General features: G+C 36.1%; 1 protein-coding gene across 1 annotated transcript; it reads right to left on the reverse strand.

The window, feature by feature from the left end:
- Positions 1 to 378: 378 nt before the first annotated feature.
- MMP13 (matrix metallopeptidase 13) lies at positions 379 to 13,129 on the reverse strand. Its single transcript, XM_055272914.1, has 10 exons — positions 12,983 to 13,129; positions 12,649 to 12,890; positions 11,855 to 12,003; positions 11,549 to 11,674; positions 9,404 to 9,565; positions 7,496 to 7,613; positions 6,405 to 6,538; positions 5,272 to 5,431; positions 3,047 to 3,150; positions 379 to 1,755 (listed from the first exon to the last, which is right to left on the reverse strand). Exons 1-10 carry the CDS (start codon positions 13,100 to 13,102, stop codon positions 1,655 to 1,657), a joined length of 1,416 nt encoding a protein of 471 aa, XP_055128889.1. The 5' UTR covers positions 13,103 to 13,129; the 3' UTR covers positions 379 to 1,654.
- Between the last annotated feature and the right edge of the window lie 3,955 nt (positions 13,130 to 17,084).

Below are 17,084 nucleotides of genomic sequence, written 5' to 3' on the forward strand. Positions count from 1 at the left end.
AAAAAAGAAGGGTCCAGCGTGGTGGCCCACACCTGTAATCCCAGGACTTTGGGAGGCTGAGGCAGGCAGATCACCTGAGATCAGGAATTCAAGACCACCTGGCCAATATGGTGAAACCCCTCTTTATTAAAAATACAAAAACTAGCCGGGCATGGTGGCACTCACCTGTAATCCCAGCTACTTGGGAGGCTGAGGCAGCAGAATCGCCTGAACTTGGGAGGTGGAGGTTGCAGTGAGCTGGAATCACACCACTGCATTCAAGCCTGGGCAACTGAATGAGACTCTGCCTCCAAAAATAAAAATATTGGCAATGAACCCTCTTTGGGTGAGGAAAGATAGACATTATACCTAAAGTCAAAATGTACCATATAACAATTGTCTGTTGAAAATATATTTTTATTATAAACAACATAAACACTTCCTAACACACTTTGCAAATATGCATTTCATTTTCTTTGCCCGAGTTTTTATCAACAGTGTCTCTGAGCACAATAGTTCTTCCCTTGATGGCCGATCATATATTCAATAAGTGCCAAGCACCCTCCCCAAGTATCAATAGGCACTGTGGAAAGTGCTGGGGGATTTTTTTAAATGCAGAGAAAAAAGGCGTCCTTCCATATCTCAAGGGATCACAATCTAGTAGACTGTTTAAAAAAAAAAAAAATTGGATGTCTCCCTTTTAATATATATACTTCCACTTTATAAGATATATTTTATTTCATGCTATACAAGTCTTTAGAAAATAGCCTATATATCCAAGGCAAACTGGACAATTAAAATAATTAGCTAGGTAAAATAGGGTTAAAATGCAACTTTTAGTCCTAAATAATCGAATAATTTATGAAAAGGGATGCCATGATCTTAGATTATTTTGATAACAATTTTAATTTTGTAATATGTGACTTCCGAAAAACCTGAAATATTTTAATAAAAAGATATCATCCTTCTTTATCCTCTATAATATGCAAAGGAATATTTGTCTTATATGAGAGCAGACTTTGAGTCATTGCCAAAAGTGAAAATTAAACAGAATTCAAAGGCCACATCTACTATTCTTACCACTGCTCTTTTGTCTCCTGTTTTTAGTGACTTTGGTATTTTGTTAGTGTCTGTGTGAAGAAGGGCGCATACATCCGAATATCCTCAGTGCAAAACAAAAATTATTTATTTGGAAGTTACAGTCTATTTATTACAGACATTTTCCTTTGGTTTATTTCTTATATGTATGGCTCTCCCAAAATTCCACTTTCATACTATTTTATACCTTTTAGTAAGAATGATTTATTCATTATATGAATGTGATTTACTTTATGCCCGTGTAAAATTTCCTTATAAATATATTTTTAAATTATGCTCTCATTGACAGACCATGTGTCCCATTTGTGGTGTGGGAAATATCATCAACCATTGCTTTTGTACAGCAACAAGAATCAGGTGCTCCTTAGAGATCCTCCATTTCATTACTCTTAACATTCTTCAATGTGGTTCCAGCCACGCATAGTCATATAGATACTACCTATTCAAAGATAACTTACTGAAGCTTGTTCACAGAACCGAGCTTTTTCCTGATAGCTCTTCTTCCCCCACCCCACACTTCTGGAAGTATTACCCCAAATGCTCTTCAGGATTTAAATAACAATTTTTAAGAAGACACTTAACACCACAATATGGAATTTGCTGGCATGACGCGAACAATACGGTTACTCCAGATGCTGTATTCAAACTGTATGGGTCCGTTGAAAAAATAGATATAACCTACAAGAAAAAGCACAAAGACAATTTCAGAGTTTGAAAATAATAAGGTTTTAATCCAGTTAATATTAATGGTTCAATCTCTTAGATCCCATTTGTAGGAATTTCAAACTTTTTCTTTTTAAACTCTATTAGTGCTTTAATAGTTGTTCCTTTTTAAATTTTTTATTTTTTTATTTTTTAGTTGTTCTTTTAAGGTGTGAATCTTCCTAGATAGTTTTGCTACTTGGATTATCGATTTTTGTGTGTGTATATGAGACAGAGTCTCACTCTGTCGTCCAGGCTGGAGTGCAGTGGCAGTGATCTTGGCTCACTGCAACCTCTGACTCCTAAGTTCAAGTGATTCTCCTGCCTCAGCCTCCTGACTAGCTGGGATTACAGGTGCATGCCATCACGCCCAGCTATTTTTTTTTTTTTTTTTTTTTTTTTTGTATTTTTAGTAGAGATGGGGTTTCACCATGTTGGTCAGGCTGATCTTGAACTCCTGACCTCAAGTGATCCGCCCACCTCAGCTTCCCAAAGTGCTCAGATTACAAGCATGAGCCACTGCACCCAGCCTGATATTTGTTATAAGTTATCAATAATATCTCTTTTCATAGTTAAAGGACATCGGTGAGGTCAGGGCTGTAATCTGAGCCCCCTGGGAAGCCGAGGTGGGTGAATCACTTGAGGCCAGGAGTTCAAGACCAGCCTGGCCAAAATGGCGAAACCCCATCTCTGCTAAAAATACAAAAATCAGCCGGGCATGGTGGCAGGCACCTGTAATTCCAGCTACTCTGGAAGCTGAGGCAGGTGAATCTCTTGAACCAGGGAGGCAGAGGTTGCAGCGAGCTGAGATTGTGCCACTGAACTCCAGCCTGGGCGACAGAGTGAGACTCTCAAAAAAAAAAAAAAAAAAGGCTGAGAATAATTAAAGTAAAAAGTCACTATATAGTTATGGTAGTTATGAGTCTTTATATATAAATTACTTCCCACTCCACACCCAGTTTGAATTCTGGCAATATCCTTTGCATTTTGGCATCTTTAAGCATAGATTAAAGTAATGTTGAAAGTTTAGCATCTCATGTTTATAGAACTAGCAATCATTAAGTAAAATTCTTATTTATTCTAACCATGTCTTTTTTGTTGTTGTTGTTTGCTGTCTTTGTAGGTAGTCACACAGGAACGATTAATTCCTTAACTGCCATACATTTATTAACACATCTAGGTCCTATATAAAAATGCTTTGTCCAGAAAAGAGTTTTGAGGGGCTACAGAAGCTCCTCTTTAAAGTCAATGCAATGTAACCACTTACCATTTTTCTCGTAGACAGCATCTACTTTATCACCAATTCCTGGGAAGTCTTCTTCTATTAGTCTCGGATAGTCTTTATCCATAATATGGTTAGTATCATCATATCTATTTAAAGAAAAAAAACTCTTAAGTCAGTTATATTTCTTAGAAAGTACCTTAGAAATAATACAATAGATACAATGGCATCTTTCAAAATTGACAAGAATTTTAAAATTTTAAGTCCATTTAAAACATCTGGTAGCTTTTTAAAATTAGGAATGAGAATACTTGAGTGTACAGTGGACGCTTGATGAGTATTTGTCGACTTGCCCAAAGGCCATCTTTTTAAAGAGAGTTACAAACTCATTTCCACTTCACAAATGATATATCTGTTATGAAAGTATGTCATTAGGAACGTGTTCTTAAGCATGAAATAAATGCATGTTTGTGCATAGAACAATTAGCTATTGATCTCCCACTATGTGTAAGACAACTTGCTAAGTACAGTAATGGCTACAAAAATATTTAAGGTTTAATTTCTATACTAAAAAGTTTAGGGGCATATGGTAATACTAAAGGTAGGAAGGGAAGCACAGCTTTCCCCTTCCACAACTGCATATTTCAAGCTCCTTCTCCCCTGCCCACAGCCACACCCTAACCAAGCAAACATATGCTAAAATTAACCTAGGAAAACAGGCTCCCATAAGGTGCCACTACTGTCACTGATGAGAGCTTTTTGAATATCTTGGAGGTATGTTCCAACAAGTAAAAGATAAGAACCACTAAACTGCCAATAAAGCTAAGGCATGTGTATACACGTAAGTGCAACACCAGGCAATAGAAGTCAAGCATGAGAGAGTAATCATGAAATGTCATGAGAATACAGGAAGCCAGGCAATAACCCCTGAATGGGGAAATCAAAAATGGCTTTGTAGATGAAATGATATTTTGAATGAACTTTAAACAATGGGTAGAATTTCAAGAGGGAGAGATGAAGGGAAGGATATTCTGGCAAAAAAAAAATTACATAAGAGAAGCTTAAGGGGATATAAAAAACAGCATATCTGAGATGCAGTAAGCAATTAATCCTGACTGAACCATATACTTCTTATGGAGGTAGGGAATGAAATGCAGTACCCGGTAGAAGCTGGCAGTGATTTCTAGAATGTTGTCAATGTCACTTGCAGAAATAAGTCAAAAGGCAAAGATGATATATACAGATATGTGAGTGTGTGCGGGTATGCATGTGTGTGTGTGTGTGACTGTGTGTATGTAGAGATGGAGGAAAATTTCCATTTTAAACATTTCGAATGCAGGGTACTGATGAGATATTCCCATTCCCAAATATAGACTTGAATCTGGACTCCTAAATGTTGTTGATGTCAATGCTGCCTAAATCTTTACATATGTTTTAAACATTCCAGCTTCACTTGCCCTTCACAAAATTTCACTTTATAAACTATGGGCCTGTCAGCTTCCTGGTCAACCTCTTCAGTGGATCAGCTAACTCGGCAGATAGGAGGGCCTTCTCTCAACCAATCTTTTCCTGTACTCATGCTGGTATCCTCTTTGGCCACGGAAGATGGAGCTACATGTAAATTAGGAGAAAGTGACAAGAAAGAGAATACAGGAGAAAGATTAGAAAGAGAAGGTGCCAATCGGGTGTGGTGGCTCCCGACTGTAATTCCAGCATTTTGGGAGGCTGAGGCAGGTGGATTGCTGGAAGCCAGGAGCCTGACCAATGTGGCAAAACCCCATCTCTACTAAAAATACAAAAATTAGTTGGGTGTAGTGGTACATGCCTGTAATCCCAGCTTCTTGGGAGACTGAGACACGAGACACGAGAATTGCTTCAATACAGGAGGCAGAGGTTACAGTGAGCCAAGATCATGCCACTACACTCAAGCCTGGATAACAGAGCAAGACTCAGTCTCAAAAAAAAAAGAAAGAAAGAGGGGGTGCCGAAGATAGTTGAGAGGCACAACAAATGACTAAGAAAAGAATGTTTGAGAAGAGGAATGTTTGAGTATTGTGTGTGTGTGTGTGTGTGTGTGTGTGTGTGTTCAAGAGAGCTTGAGACTTTTAAATACATGTCTGAGGGGCTGCCTGAAATAGCTGACATGGAATAAAAATGAATGACTAGTATGACATTTACATTAGTGTGTAGGAATAATGTGTAGTAGTGACAGATGTTTGAGGCACTTTGTGGCTACGACACAGATGGGTCAGTACCTACTGCTGCCATACCTCCAGACCTGGTTTCCTGAGAAGAGGAGAGTCTTGCCTGTATCCTCAAAGTGAACAGCTGCACTTATCTTCTTAACTTCTTTTGGAAAACCCAGTTCAGATATTTTTTGGGGATAGCCTTCCAGAATGTCATAACCATTAAGAGCCCAAAATTTTCTACCTGGAATGAGTGAAATAACAGTTCTATTATCCAAGGGAATCTATTAGGACTTCCATATATAGACATGTGCTTAAAGACAGGCCCATTTGTACATTTAGAAATATTAATAAAATATATAGTATTTACAGTCATCATGTTTATGAAACATAAAAATATAAGCATTCTCAAAACAAAAAAATAAAATTTAAGATCTTAACTTCCTAATTATGAACATAGCTAATCAAATATCACAATTAACTTGGCAATTTATTAGCTCTGAATATTAAGTTTAAAGCTAGGTGAAAAAAATACATTAAAATTTCTACATGAATAAACAACACAGTAGGAAGAGTAAATTAGATTGAAAACTCAAATTTTATACCAGTTTGAAAGTTATTTTATTCTCTAAAAAGTAGCTTTATTATAACATTAATATTATAAATAGTTGAACAATAGAAACAGTGTCAGCAGAAAGTTATGTAATCATTTTAAATTATGGTCATAAAGACAAAGTAGCAATTTGGAAATTGGTCATAATTTTATGTCAAGGAAAGCAGTAGAATATAAAAATGTATCTATACTATGAAAATAAATATGGAAAAATATGTATTACATAATGAAAATGAGCAAATGAAATAAACTGAGTTTTCAGAAGGTAGAATGATTCATAATATTTTTTCCACTTTTTCAGAATATATTGGTATAATGTTTTCTCAATAAACAATTTTTAAGCAGAACTAAGAGAAAAAACTGACATGATTCATATGAAAGAAAGAGTGGATATGACAAGACTAATAATGTAGACCTTTTATATGTTCAATTTGGAGATTCATGGTAGAATGGTTTCAGGTGCTTTCTGGCTTCCATTTTTTTAATACTTGGTCTTTAATTTAGGTATATTTTCAGTAGTGATCATTTTACTGAATCTCTAGTGGCATCAAATTCAGCACTGCCTCCCCTGGCCTTGTGCGAGGGCTCCTCTGTGAAAGCTTACCTCTGAAGATGAAGATGAGGTCATGAGAAGGATGCTCATATGCAGCATCAATACGGTTGGGAAGTTCTGGCCAAAACGATTTCGTTAAAAACAGCTCCGCATCAACCTGCTGAGGATGCAGGCGCCAGAAGAATCTAACACAAAAGTAAAATGGAGTTTTCTGTCACGTTTTTAAGTGCAATATTTCTATCCTGCTGGTCACCTCTCTTCACATCAACACAGATAAGTTAGATACAACCAATACCTCCCACCTGTGAAGGGAAAAAAAATTCCACTACCCTTTAAGTGCCAGTGACAAGTTGTGCTATCCCAACTAGCGTAAGGTATTCAACTTTGAAATCTCACAGAGCCTTTGTGAGGTCTCTAAGTTCTTTGCGGGTTGAAACTGTCTTGCTCAATTTTGGGTATCTTGCCAGGGGCAAGCAAATGTGCCAGGCATTGTTGTGGCCTCCAGAGAGAAGATATGAGTTACATGAACTAGGTCTTCCATGGTCTCATGGCTTGGGAAAACTGATACATGAGAACCACCCCCTGCCCCACGAGTACAATGTAATTAGAGTTATAACAGAGGGGATAAACATGCTATTGGATCACAGATGAGGGATCAAAGAATGAATGAATGAACAAATAAGCATACTAGAACAATGTAGAAATTAAAATTTTATATTGCATTTCTAGGTTCATTTCATTCCATCCCTCAAATTCCAACATATGTATCCAGAATCAAAGTCTTTCCATACCAAAACGAATCTGCGTGGCCCTAACGAGTAACTATTTATTAATACAGCAATTATTTTCAATGCTTGTCTGTTTTTAAAATAAATTAGATTTCTAGATTTTCTTGGTTATATTTATAAGAAAGACTAACTAGAGATGTAAAAAGAAGCTATGCAATGTCAAGGTTGTACATTGAAAAGTAAAACATGTATCCAACAGTCATTTATTTGATCTGAAATATGTAAATAAACTGCCTGCCCATTTTCACCGTTAACTTCGCCCTTGGAAGTCTGACAGGATGTTTTGGCGATATGCAGAAACAGCTTCACAAATGTTTGTCACATACAGACTTTATGAAAGAATCTCAAGAGTACCTGTCTTTAAAGATCATTGTTTCTCCTCGGAGACTGGTAATGGCATCAAGGGATAAGGAGGGGTCACATTTGTCTGGCGTTTTTGGATGTTTAGGGTTGGGGTCTTCATCTCCTGGACCTGCAGTTGTGAAAGGCAAGAGAGAAGTTATGAGTGTGACATTACTGATAACCTGAGTCACAGCACAACAGGCTGATCTGCTGATGGACAGTGGGAGAGAGTTTCTCCAGGAAAAGCCATAGGTCCTGGGGCTCCTACATTATGGTGCAAGTACCATGTAATCTTCCTTCCTTCCTCCCCTCCACTTCCATCCTTTAAGACCTCTCGAGATTCTTTAGAACTATAAACTTAGGTTTCTTGAGGTTGATGATAAAAAGGAGGGGAAAAAAGCAACAGAATTTGAAGAAATTTTCCCTACACCTTGCACAATATATTGACAGACTGCTCTTGAAAACTAGATTCCCCTTAAAGCCATTTTTGATGGCGTATTTTTCCTGCAAAAGCCCTCATCTTGCCTCCTCCTCTTGACTATTTTACCAGCTGTCAACATCAGCTAATGTTGCTTCACCAGTTTGCCATGGTGCAGCTGTATCTCAGCTGTGACAAGCCAGGCCTTCAGCACTTATGTGACTTGCCACATGTTGGTAAATTTCCAACCATCTCCCATGAGTGCAGATGGGATGGGGTGCAGTACATAATAATAATAATCCTACACTATTTTTCTTTCTGTCTAGTTTATATTAGTTCTTTCATCAGTCCCTGAGTCATAATAATGTAGAAATAATAATTGCAAAATAAATTTGCAAATTCCCTTTGCCATCTTCAAGTTCATGCCCATGGCTATGCTAGCTACTGTGATAGATTCAAATCTAGAGGGTAAAAGAATGGGTTGGGTGATATGAGCAAGTTTTCTGAACTATGTGCTCTAGAAGTGTTTACACTGATGACTGTGTACTGTGGCTTTAACTCTATTTATAACAGGTCATCTGTAAGTAAATACTTGGGTTGAAGTTTAATTATTTTGTAAATATCATTGAAAATTTGGGGGGGAGTGAAAAGGAAGAATTTTTTTTTACAATGGTTACTGTAGATGTTGATTAAAAACTACCACAAGCCACTTGAGAGGTTTCTACTGTGCCAAATTGGACTGGTTGAAAGAGTACTTGGAATTTCTAAAAGCCTTAGGATCTCACTTTCACCACCAACCATGTTGCTATAGGTATGCTACTTAAACTCTACAGGGCTTTGTTTCTTCATTGGTTAAACGGGGAGTAAAATATTTTTCTTTCTTATTGCAGAGGTGTTTTGAGGATATCAAATGCACATTGCAATGTATAAAATACAAATACAAGGAGTTATAGTCTGCAAAAATTTGGAGAATGACATCTTTTCTATTTGAGTGGGTAGTTAGATTTGGAAAGAAAAAATGGGTATGTTTTCCTAGGTTTTAACAACAAAACCAAGAAAGCAGCATTAGCAGTCGAGAATTCAATTAGTAGAGTCGTGTGTTGCTTAACAACAGGGATACATTCTGAAAAATGTGTTGTTAGAAATTTTGTCATTGGGTGAACATCGTAGTGTGTACTTACACAAACCTAGATATATAGCCTACTACCGATATAGGCTATATGGTACAGCCTATTGCTCCTAGGCTACAAACCTGTCCAGCATATTACTGTACTGAGTAGAGTACTGTAGGCACGTGTAACACAACAGTGAGTATTAAGTGTATCTAAACATAAGAAAGGTACATTAAAAATGCAGTATTACAGTATTACGAAACCTTTGTCATACATGCGCATCACTGTACCAAAACATCATTATGCAGCATGACTGCAATTTAGAAAATAAATGCATGGGTTTCTTCTGCTTTTATAACTGATCATACTCTATTTCTATAACTGAGTTACCATAGAGAGACTGGATCCCTTGTACATCGTCATCAGGAAGCATAAAGTGGCTTTTGCCGGTGTAGGTGTAGATGGGAAACATGAGTGCTCCAGGGTCCTTGGAGTGGTCAAGACCTAAGGAGTGGCCGAACTCATGGGCAGCAACAAGAAATAAGTTGTAGCCTGTAAGAAAACAAAGAAACAATGAGAAGAAAAGGAATTCTAGTGACCAGGCAATGAAAGGAATATCATTTTATCTATTTGGTATGTTTCTTTCTTGGCTATATACTCTTTCTTTTCTCTTGCTTCAGTCTCTTACTTTTTAAAATCAATATTCAGTTGCTTGAAGGAAGACTCAAAGTATTGATTTAATCCTTATAAATAATTTAGTGTTCTTTTGATTATAGCTGCCTACACAATTAGAATGTCAACAGATTACTCTCGTGTAATTAGTAATTAATAAGGATTTACTGTGAAGACACTAGAACTCCTGATTTGCTCTTAGTATTCTCAGGTCAGGTGAGGGAAGTGGACAGAGATTACCTTAAACGAGGAGTGGGGAAATCACATAGGGTGGTACCTAGCTAGGGTGCTGCCCAGAACATCCTCCAATCAGGAGGCAGCATCCAAAGGGATAGTACCAAGGATGGAGGATGCCCTAAATAGGTTCTCTGTGTATACTCTTGGGAGCAAATTCCAACCAAATGATTCTTTCCAGAACATTTCTAGACTCTGGGTTTTGGAGAAACAGAAACTCTAGACATGATTAGCCATCTTTTCTCTACTCTAGAAGACTGCTACATCACTGTATTTACATTGTTCCCTCTAAGCATTCTGTCTGCCAATTTTGAGCCTCCTAATGCAGGTATTTCAAACTGGAAAAAAGAAAATAAAAAACTAAAAGAAAAATAAGAAGTGTAAGGCAATAGGATTGTTGTTACTTGTGCTTAGATTACCTGAAAACTAGAGCCAGTGGATTCCATTTGACCTTAAATACCCTTTGCTATTGTAGCCTGTGCATGAAGAAAATGAACTAACCTAGCAAATCTTGCAGACCATGAGAGCAATTAGAGGTCGCATAATCTGAGTGTTAACTAATTCTTCATCGAATGACTAGTAATGGATACCGCTCTTGGCCTTCTGCTGAAAAATGAATCCAGACTTGTTTGTGGATGTTTTCATTCACTTCAATTAAATATTTCAAACCCAGAATTTATAAAGGAACCTAAATTTGAGGCTTACTGTGATTCTGCCTTAACAATGCTGGGTATTATTTCTTCTTCCTGAAACCATTCTTACCTCTGAAATACCCAGAACATAAATATGTAAATTTTCACTTTTCCCTCCATAGACAGATTGGAGGTATTAGAGTTGAGACACTGATCATGTAAGGCCCAGTTTTATTCTTTGGAGAAATAATCTTTTTTATTTAAATGAAAAATAAAACTCAGCTGTCCATGAAGACAACGTCTACTTGTCATAACTAAGTCCAAGTTAGAACAATCTATGGCTTTTCTTCCTAAGTTAACATTCCCAATTATTTTGAGACTTGAAGATTTAACTACTAACTGATTTCATTCAACATTCAGTTACATTTTGCTCTTGTAAATACAAGCATCATCTTGTCTATTTCATGCTGTTTGGAGTAAGACTCTGTCTAGGTTTTTAAGAATGGTGTTTACAATATATAGACAAGACTGAATCAAGTAACTCATATAATGGGAAACAGAAGTTGATTGAACATATTTCTAACAAGGAAAAAACTATTTCAATTCACATCTAATTCATGTATGACCCATAGATCCAGCCCTGGTAGTTTTTAGTTATATATTTATAATAAACTGTACTTCTTCAACATGCCAAAAAGTAATTTGCAGTAATAACATGTTGGCTGACAAACATAAACATTTTGGTCCTACTTCAAAGTTCATTAGTATCCCTCAAGCCACAGTGACAGATTAAGTAGATTTTGTTCATTTTTTAATGTTGATATCAATTTGTAGAAATGTCACTTGTAGAGACACTAATACATCTAAGATAGACTTTATTTAAGAAAATATAGTCAAATACCAAATATATTTAACTTTTATATGTTTTAACTTCATACCAGTGTGTTCACTGTCTAATCTAATAACACATAAATGATATCTTTATAGGAAACATTACCTTTGGAACTACTTGTCCAAGTTTCATCATCATCAAAATGGGCATCTCCTCCATAATTTGGCCCAGGAGGAAAAGCGTGAGCCAGCAGGCCAGAGGGCCCATCAAATGGGTAGAAGTCGCCATGCTCTACACACAAAAGCAAGGGTTAGGAGTCTTATCACATCCAGGAGTACTTAGCACAGGTGTTTGGTAAATTAGTGTTGAATGCTTTAAAAAGTAATGAATGACTGAAAGAAATAATTTTAGAATGGAACCAACTAATAATTAGAATACAAAAATGTTTGTAAAATAAATGTGCATCATTACCCTTAGTTCCAAAAGAGATCATGATGTCAGCAATGCCATCGTGAAGTCTGGTAAAATTCAGAGGAGTTACATCGGACCAAACTTTGAAGGCTTTTTTGAATGCCTTTTCGACTTCAGAATGAGTCATATCAGGGGTGTAATTCACAATTCTATTTAACAGAGAAAGTTTCAATGAACTTTTTGAAAAGCTACAGCTATTTTAGAATACATTTTCTTGGTATATTGCTTTTCAATTCAAAATGCAATACTTTCTTTGAAAGTTCTACTAGAGGTTTATTGTTTCAAATAATATATTAATTATGATACCATACAAGAATAAAAAGTCAAAAATTCAGTCACATTTGAGTATCTCCAAATATCTGACCATGCGGCATCTTAAATTTAAAATATTCCAATGTTTAATATAATTTATTTCGCATGCTAAAAGTTTAGATTACATTGACATAGCCCAAATAAATGAAATAGCTCTGTAAAGTTTCTAGAAAGAGTGGAACCCTTCATCTTGAGCACCGTTGTAATAAATACACCTAATGTACTATGTTTGCAAATTTTCTTTAACCTACTTTTATTTCTCTTTTGATTTCATCTCTAAAAGAAATGCTTTGAGATGCCCACTAAAAAATAATGCTGGGTTAATGTAACAATAATAGATGTTATGAGGCATTCTTGGCAACCATATTAAAGCTATTCTGGAATTTAACTGCCAATTAAATAGGAAGACCTACTTAATATTAGACATTTAATACTACAAGAAAAGGCTAACAAATATGAAAGAAAGATAGCCTATGATTTACCTGTACGTTAAATTCATTTTGGACCATTTGAGAGTTCGAGGGAAAACATTGTATTCACCCACATCAGGAACCCCGCATCTTGGTTTTTTCATGACATCTAAGGTGTTATCGTCAAGTTTGCCAGTCACCTCTAAGCCGAAAAAAGACTGCATTTCTCGGAGCCTGTCAGTCATGGAGCTTGCTGCATTCTCCTTCAGGATTCCCGCGAGATTTGTAGGATGGTAGTATGATCTCAGGTAGCGCTAGAAAAGTGACCAAAATGAACTGCGTTTAAGAGAGAAGGACATTTCTGAGATGTACCAACCGCATCATCAGGATTGGCAAGATACTCTACCTCTGCAAACTGGAGGTCTTCCTCAGACAAATCATCTTCATCACCACCACTGGGAAGGGGCAGGGCCCGACAATGAGTCCAGCTCAAGAAGAGGAAGGCAGCCAGGATCCCTGGATGCATCTTGAATGGTGATGCCTGGGGACTGTTGTCTTTCTGCAGAGATTACCTTTACTTTTATAGGCCTGCAATGGTGAGTCATCACTTATGGATAGGTTTCCACTTCCTAGTCACTTGAAGGTAAACATGCTTACATGGCGACTTTTTCTTTTCCCTCCCAAGTGTGGTTTGTGGTAGAATTTGAGGGAAATATAAATGAGAGCATCTCTTGTTTCAGCAGGGTCTCAAAACCCATCTGGCAAAATAAACAGCCTCAGCATATTTATGGATACTGTGGGAAGAAGCAGAGAGTAGTATATTTTTTACTTCACTTAGCAAAAAAAAATTTTTTTTGCCTTCTGTAAGAACGTAGCTACTTTTGCTTCTTCAAATAGTAAGTGTATCAAGATGGCATGTTTACTTCCATAAAGAGAAACATAATACTGCTTCTAGAATGTTTACTACAGCCTGGTAAATTATAAACTGCATTTTCTCTAGACTAACTACAGAGAGATATCTTGTGTCTACCTGAAGTTCACAATATTGGACCAAAACCAAGCTTGATGACTTGGAGGTGCTACAGCACAGCCACAGGATTGAGCCCCATGGTTGGAATTTAAACACACTGGCATGACCTCTCAACAAATACGGAGTCCTGCATAAATTCCCTATAGATCCAGACAGAGGTAGAAGAATTACATTGGAACGCAACAACTGTAATGGCTAGCACAAACAGGGATTACTGCATTCTGGGTTTAAAAGGCATTATCTCATTTAATCCTTACAACAGCCACATAAGTGCTGTCAGAAAGCTTGTTTTCCATTTTACATATGAATAATCTGATACACTGAGAAGTTAAATACTTGTATACGGTCATATAGTTTCTAAATGATACCAGGATTTGAACCTAGGCCAATAACTCAAAACTCAATGTTCTTGACCACCATCCCTGTCTAATTATGACCTCCACCCTTCCCATTCTCAGATATTTTCTTAAAAGCTGAGCTGTTTGGTTCCTACACCTCAGGGAGTGCCCAAGAAAACTAGGGCTGCAGTAGGCCAATTTCAAGTTTCTCAATTTTTAAGTTTGAATAGTAGAAGTACTCTTGGTCCAACCACTCAGGAAAATAGTCCTAGGGGCCTCTACCCTATTATTCCTTTCAGAACATCACACATTCAGTACCGTGAAATCAAAGTGCCATCTTTGGTCCCCTGCAGAAGTAAATGGGTAGAGCAATATAGGCCATGATCTTTGGATTTATTGGACTTCTTTAAATAAATGATTGGAAATGCAGGTTAATTTGTGACTAAGAGTCAGAAAGAAAATGATGCTCAGGTCAGGAACATAGTAAGACAAAGAGAAGGAGCACAAATACAGCTTTAGGGTGAGTACGAAATGGGTATCCAAACATATGAGTAAAATTCTATAGAGTAGCCAGTGCCTTAGAGAAAAATCAGAAAAGCCTACAACGTGTATATGATCATTTGGGGGAAATTTACTATATGCCTTTATCCAAACAAAATACAGCCACATATACCCTTTCAAATAGATTGTTTCCAGTGAGTTCAAGATTAGATTGGTGCTCAATCACGAATGCATAGCAATAATTTATTTTAAGTTGCTTCCATGTATCATAATATTTAATTTTGAGATTAAGTGAAAAATTATCCAAAAAGGTTTGATTCATTGACTAAGCTTATGAAAGTTAGTTTATTAGAAAGCATTTGTTTTTACAAATAAATTTTCATAATATATTAAAATCTCATTAGATAATAAATAAGAAGTGCTTAAGAAGCTGGAAAACAAATAACATCTTATTAAACATTTGAAAGTGGAGAAAAAGAATCAAATAGGCTAACTGTTCTTATAGATTTTCACATATTTGTAGAAATGTTATCACTTCAAACTAGAAGAAAAGAAGCTTTTTTCTCTATCAATTTAATGAATATATTAATACAGCATCAACCATATAGGATACCATGCTAGTCTCTATGGAAATGAAATGAAGGCTAAAATGAGGGCCTTTTTCTGAGGATCATTACAATATTACCTCCCCCATTAAAAAAAAAATTTTAATGACAAATGAAAATAAATACATGCCACTATTTTTCAACTTTAAAAATAAAGTTTATTATCAAACAACTTTAGTATTTTACTAGGTTCTTATTCCATTTAAGAACATAATCAGCGCAGAAGAAAAAACACAGAAAGGTTAATGAGAACATACTATTATATGTTCTGTAGTTTTCTTAAGTAGAAATAAAAATTCCTCCAAAGATTAGAATAATCATTAATTCATTAAGAAAATAATCAGACTGCTCGTTTATAGAATATTATCCATGGAAAAGTGTTTTTAGATGGTGATAGGGATGTGTCATCACATCATAATGTGTTGGCAAACTGCTTGTCAATGCAAGTCCTTATATCAGGTTGTTAATTGTTAAACTCAAAGTCAAGCCTTCTGGTTACCACTGTGAAATGATTTGTGGTTTCAGATGTCATCTTTAACACAATAGGGCAGAGCTGGTATTTAAAAATGGTTCTAACAAGTCTACCAAATTACTGGGAAATTTGAAAACCTGTAGAATGAACAAACAAAACTGGACTAAATTAGAATTATGTATTTACTGCTGATTCAGACATTAGCAATATGGGACTTTTTAAAACATAGGTCATCATCAGTTTTTGAGCTCAAAACGTCACCCAAGTGGGAACGAACAATGTCTGTGAACAGCTGGATACTAAAGCACAGGGGGGGTCCCAGACTAGGAATAACATGAACAACTGGCCATTTGAGTTGGATTAAAATTGTGAAAAATCTTTAAGTAAAAGAACGATGAAGATCAAGATTTTGGCTTCAGTTTAGAGTATAGTAAAAACTCATTGTCGATGGCACTTAGTGGTATGTTTATTTTTCTAAAATGTAAGTGATTTGACTCTGCAAGTGCACGAAGTAATAATTTTTTGTAGACACTCTCTGATGGTTGCTTTGTTCTACCTTCCGATTTCTCTTTTTTTTCATAACCTCACGAGCTGGGCTTACATCGTCTCAAAAAGGAGAACTAGCTGGGCATAGGGCGTGCCTATAGTCCCAGCTACTCAGGAGGCTGAGGTTGGAGGATTGCTTGAGCCCAGGAGTGAAGTTTGAGGACAGCCTAGGGCAGACAGGGAGGCCCCGTTAAAAAAAAAAAAAAAAAAAAAAAAAAAGGAAAACTAAATTTCTTCTAAATTTGAATTTAAACACTACTTTTGTGCAGTCATGGCATCATTCACAGGTGTGGAACAAAACAAGAGCTCATTTTACATGCTGTAGCTACAAAGCAAAGGTTGGGTAACTTAGGAAGTCATTTACTTTTAACATTTGAATCATATGCTCTTCAGAGATGCTATACTCATACTGGGTTGATCCACAAAAGTTACTAAAAGAATTTACAAGAAGTAAAATAAATTATTTTTGGTTCTTACTAGAGTATAACATCTGAAAGTCAAGTCCTAATTTCCTGGGCTCCCTTCCTAAAGAATTTTAATTTTTTTTGTGTTTGGTTAAAAAAGAGTGGTTACTGAATGTCCACCTTGGCCAGATTTAACCAAATACTCTAAGAGAAAACAACCGGGAATAGAACACACATTCTAGCCCAACCCTTCCCAAATGTCTTTGAAAAAGGAAAAATCTAGATTGTTTGGTAGTGAATAATAGAAATGAAAACAAGTTAGGAAAATGGAGAAATGCTTTAGTGGTTTTAACAACAAGCAATTTTATTATATTTAAAGATCCCTAATGTTTAAACTATGAAGCAAAGGTCTATTTTTAAACAACTTAGTCTCACCTTGTTACCTTAATTCACTAAAATGGATGTCATTACATATTTTTTAAAAAGCACATTATCTGATAAAAAGTAATACACAAAAACAGAATGTAATCTTATTACATAATGTTTGGGAAATAAAAACTTTTCTCAGAAGAAAAAAATTACGTAACATCTCAAGATTTTTGAGATAATCTG

Source organism: Symphalangus syndactylus, chromosome 3, assembly GCF_028878055.3.
Source record: "Symphalangus syndactylus isolate Jambi chromosome 3, NHGRI_mSymSyn1-v2.1_pri, whole genome shotgun sequence".
NCBI classification, from domain to species: domain Eukaryota; kingdom Metazoa; phylum Chordata; class Mammalia; order Primates; family Hylobatidae; genus Symphalangus; species Symphalangus syndactylus.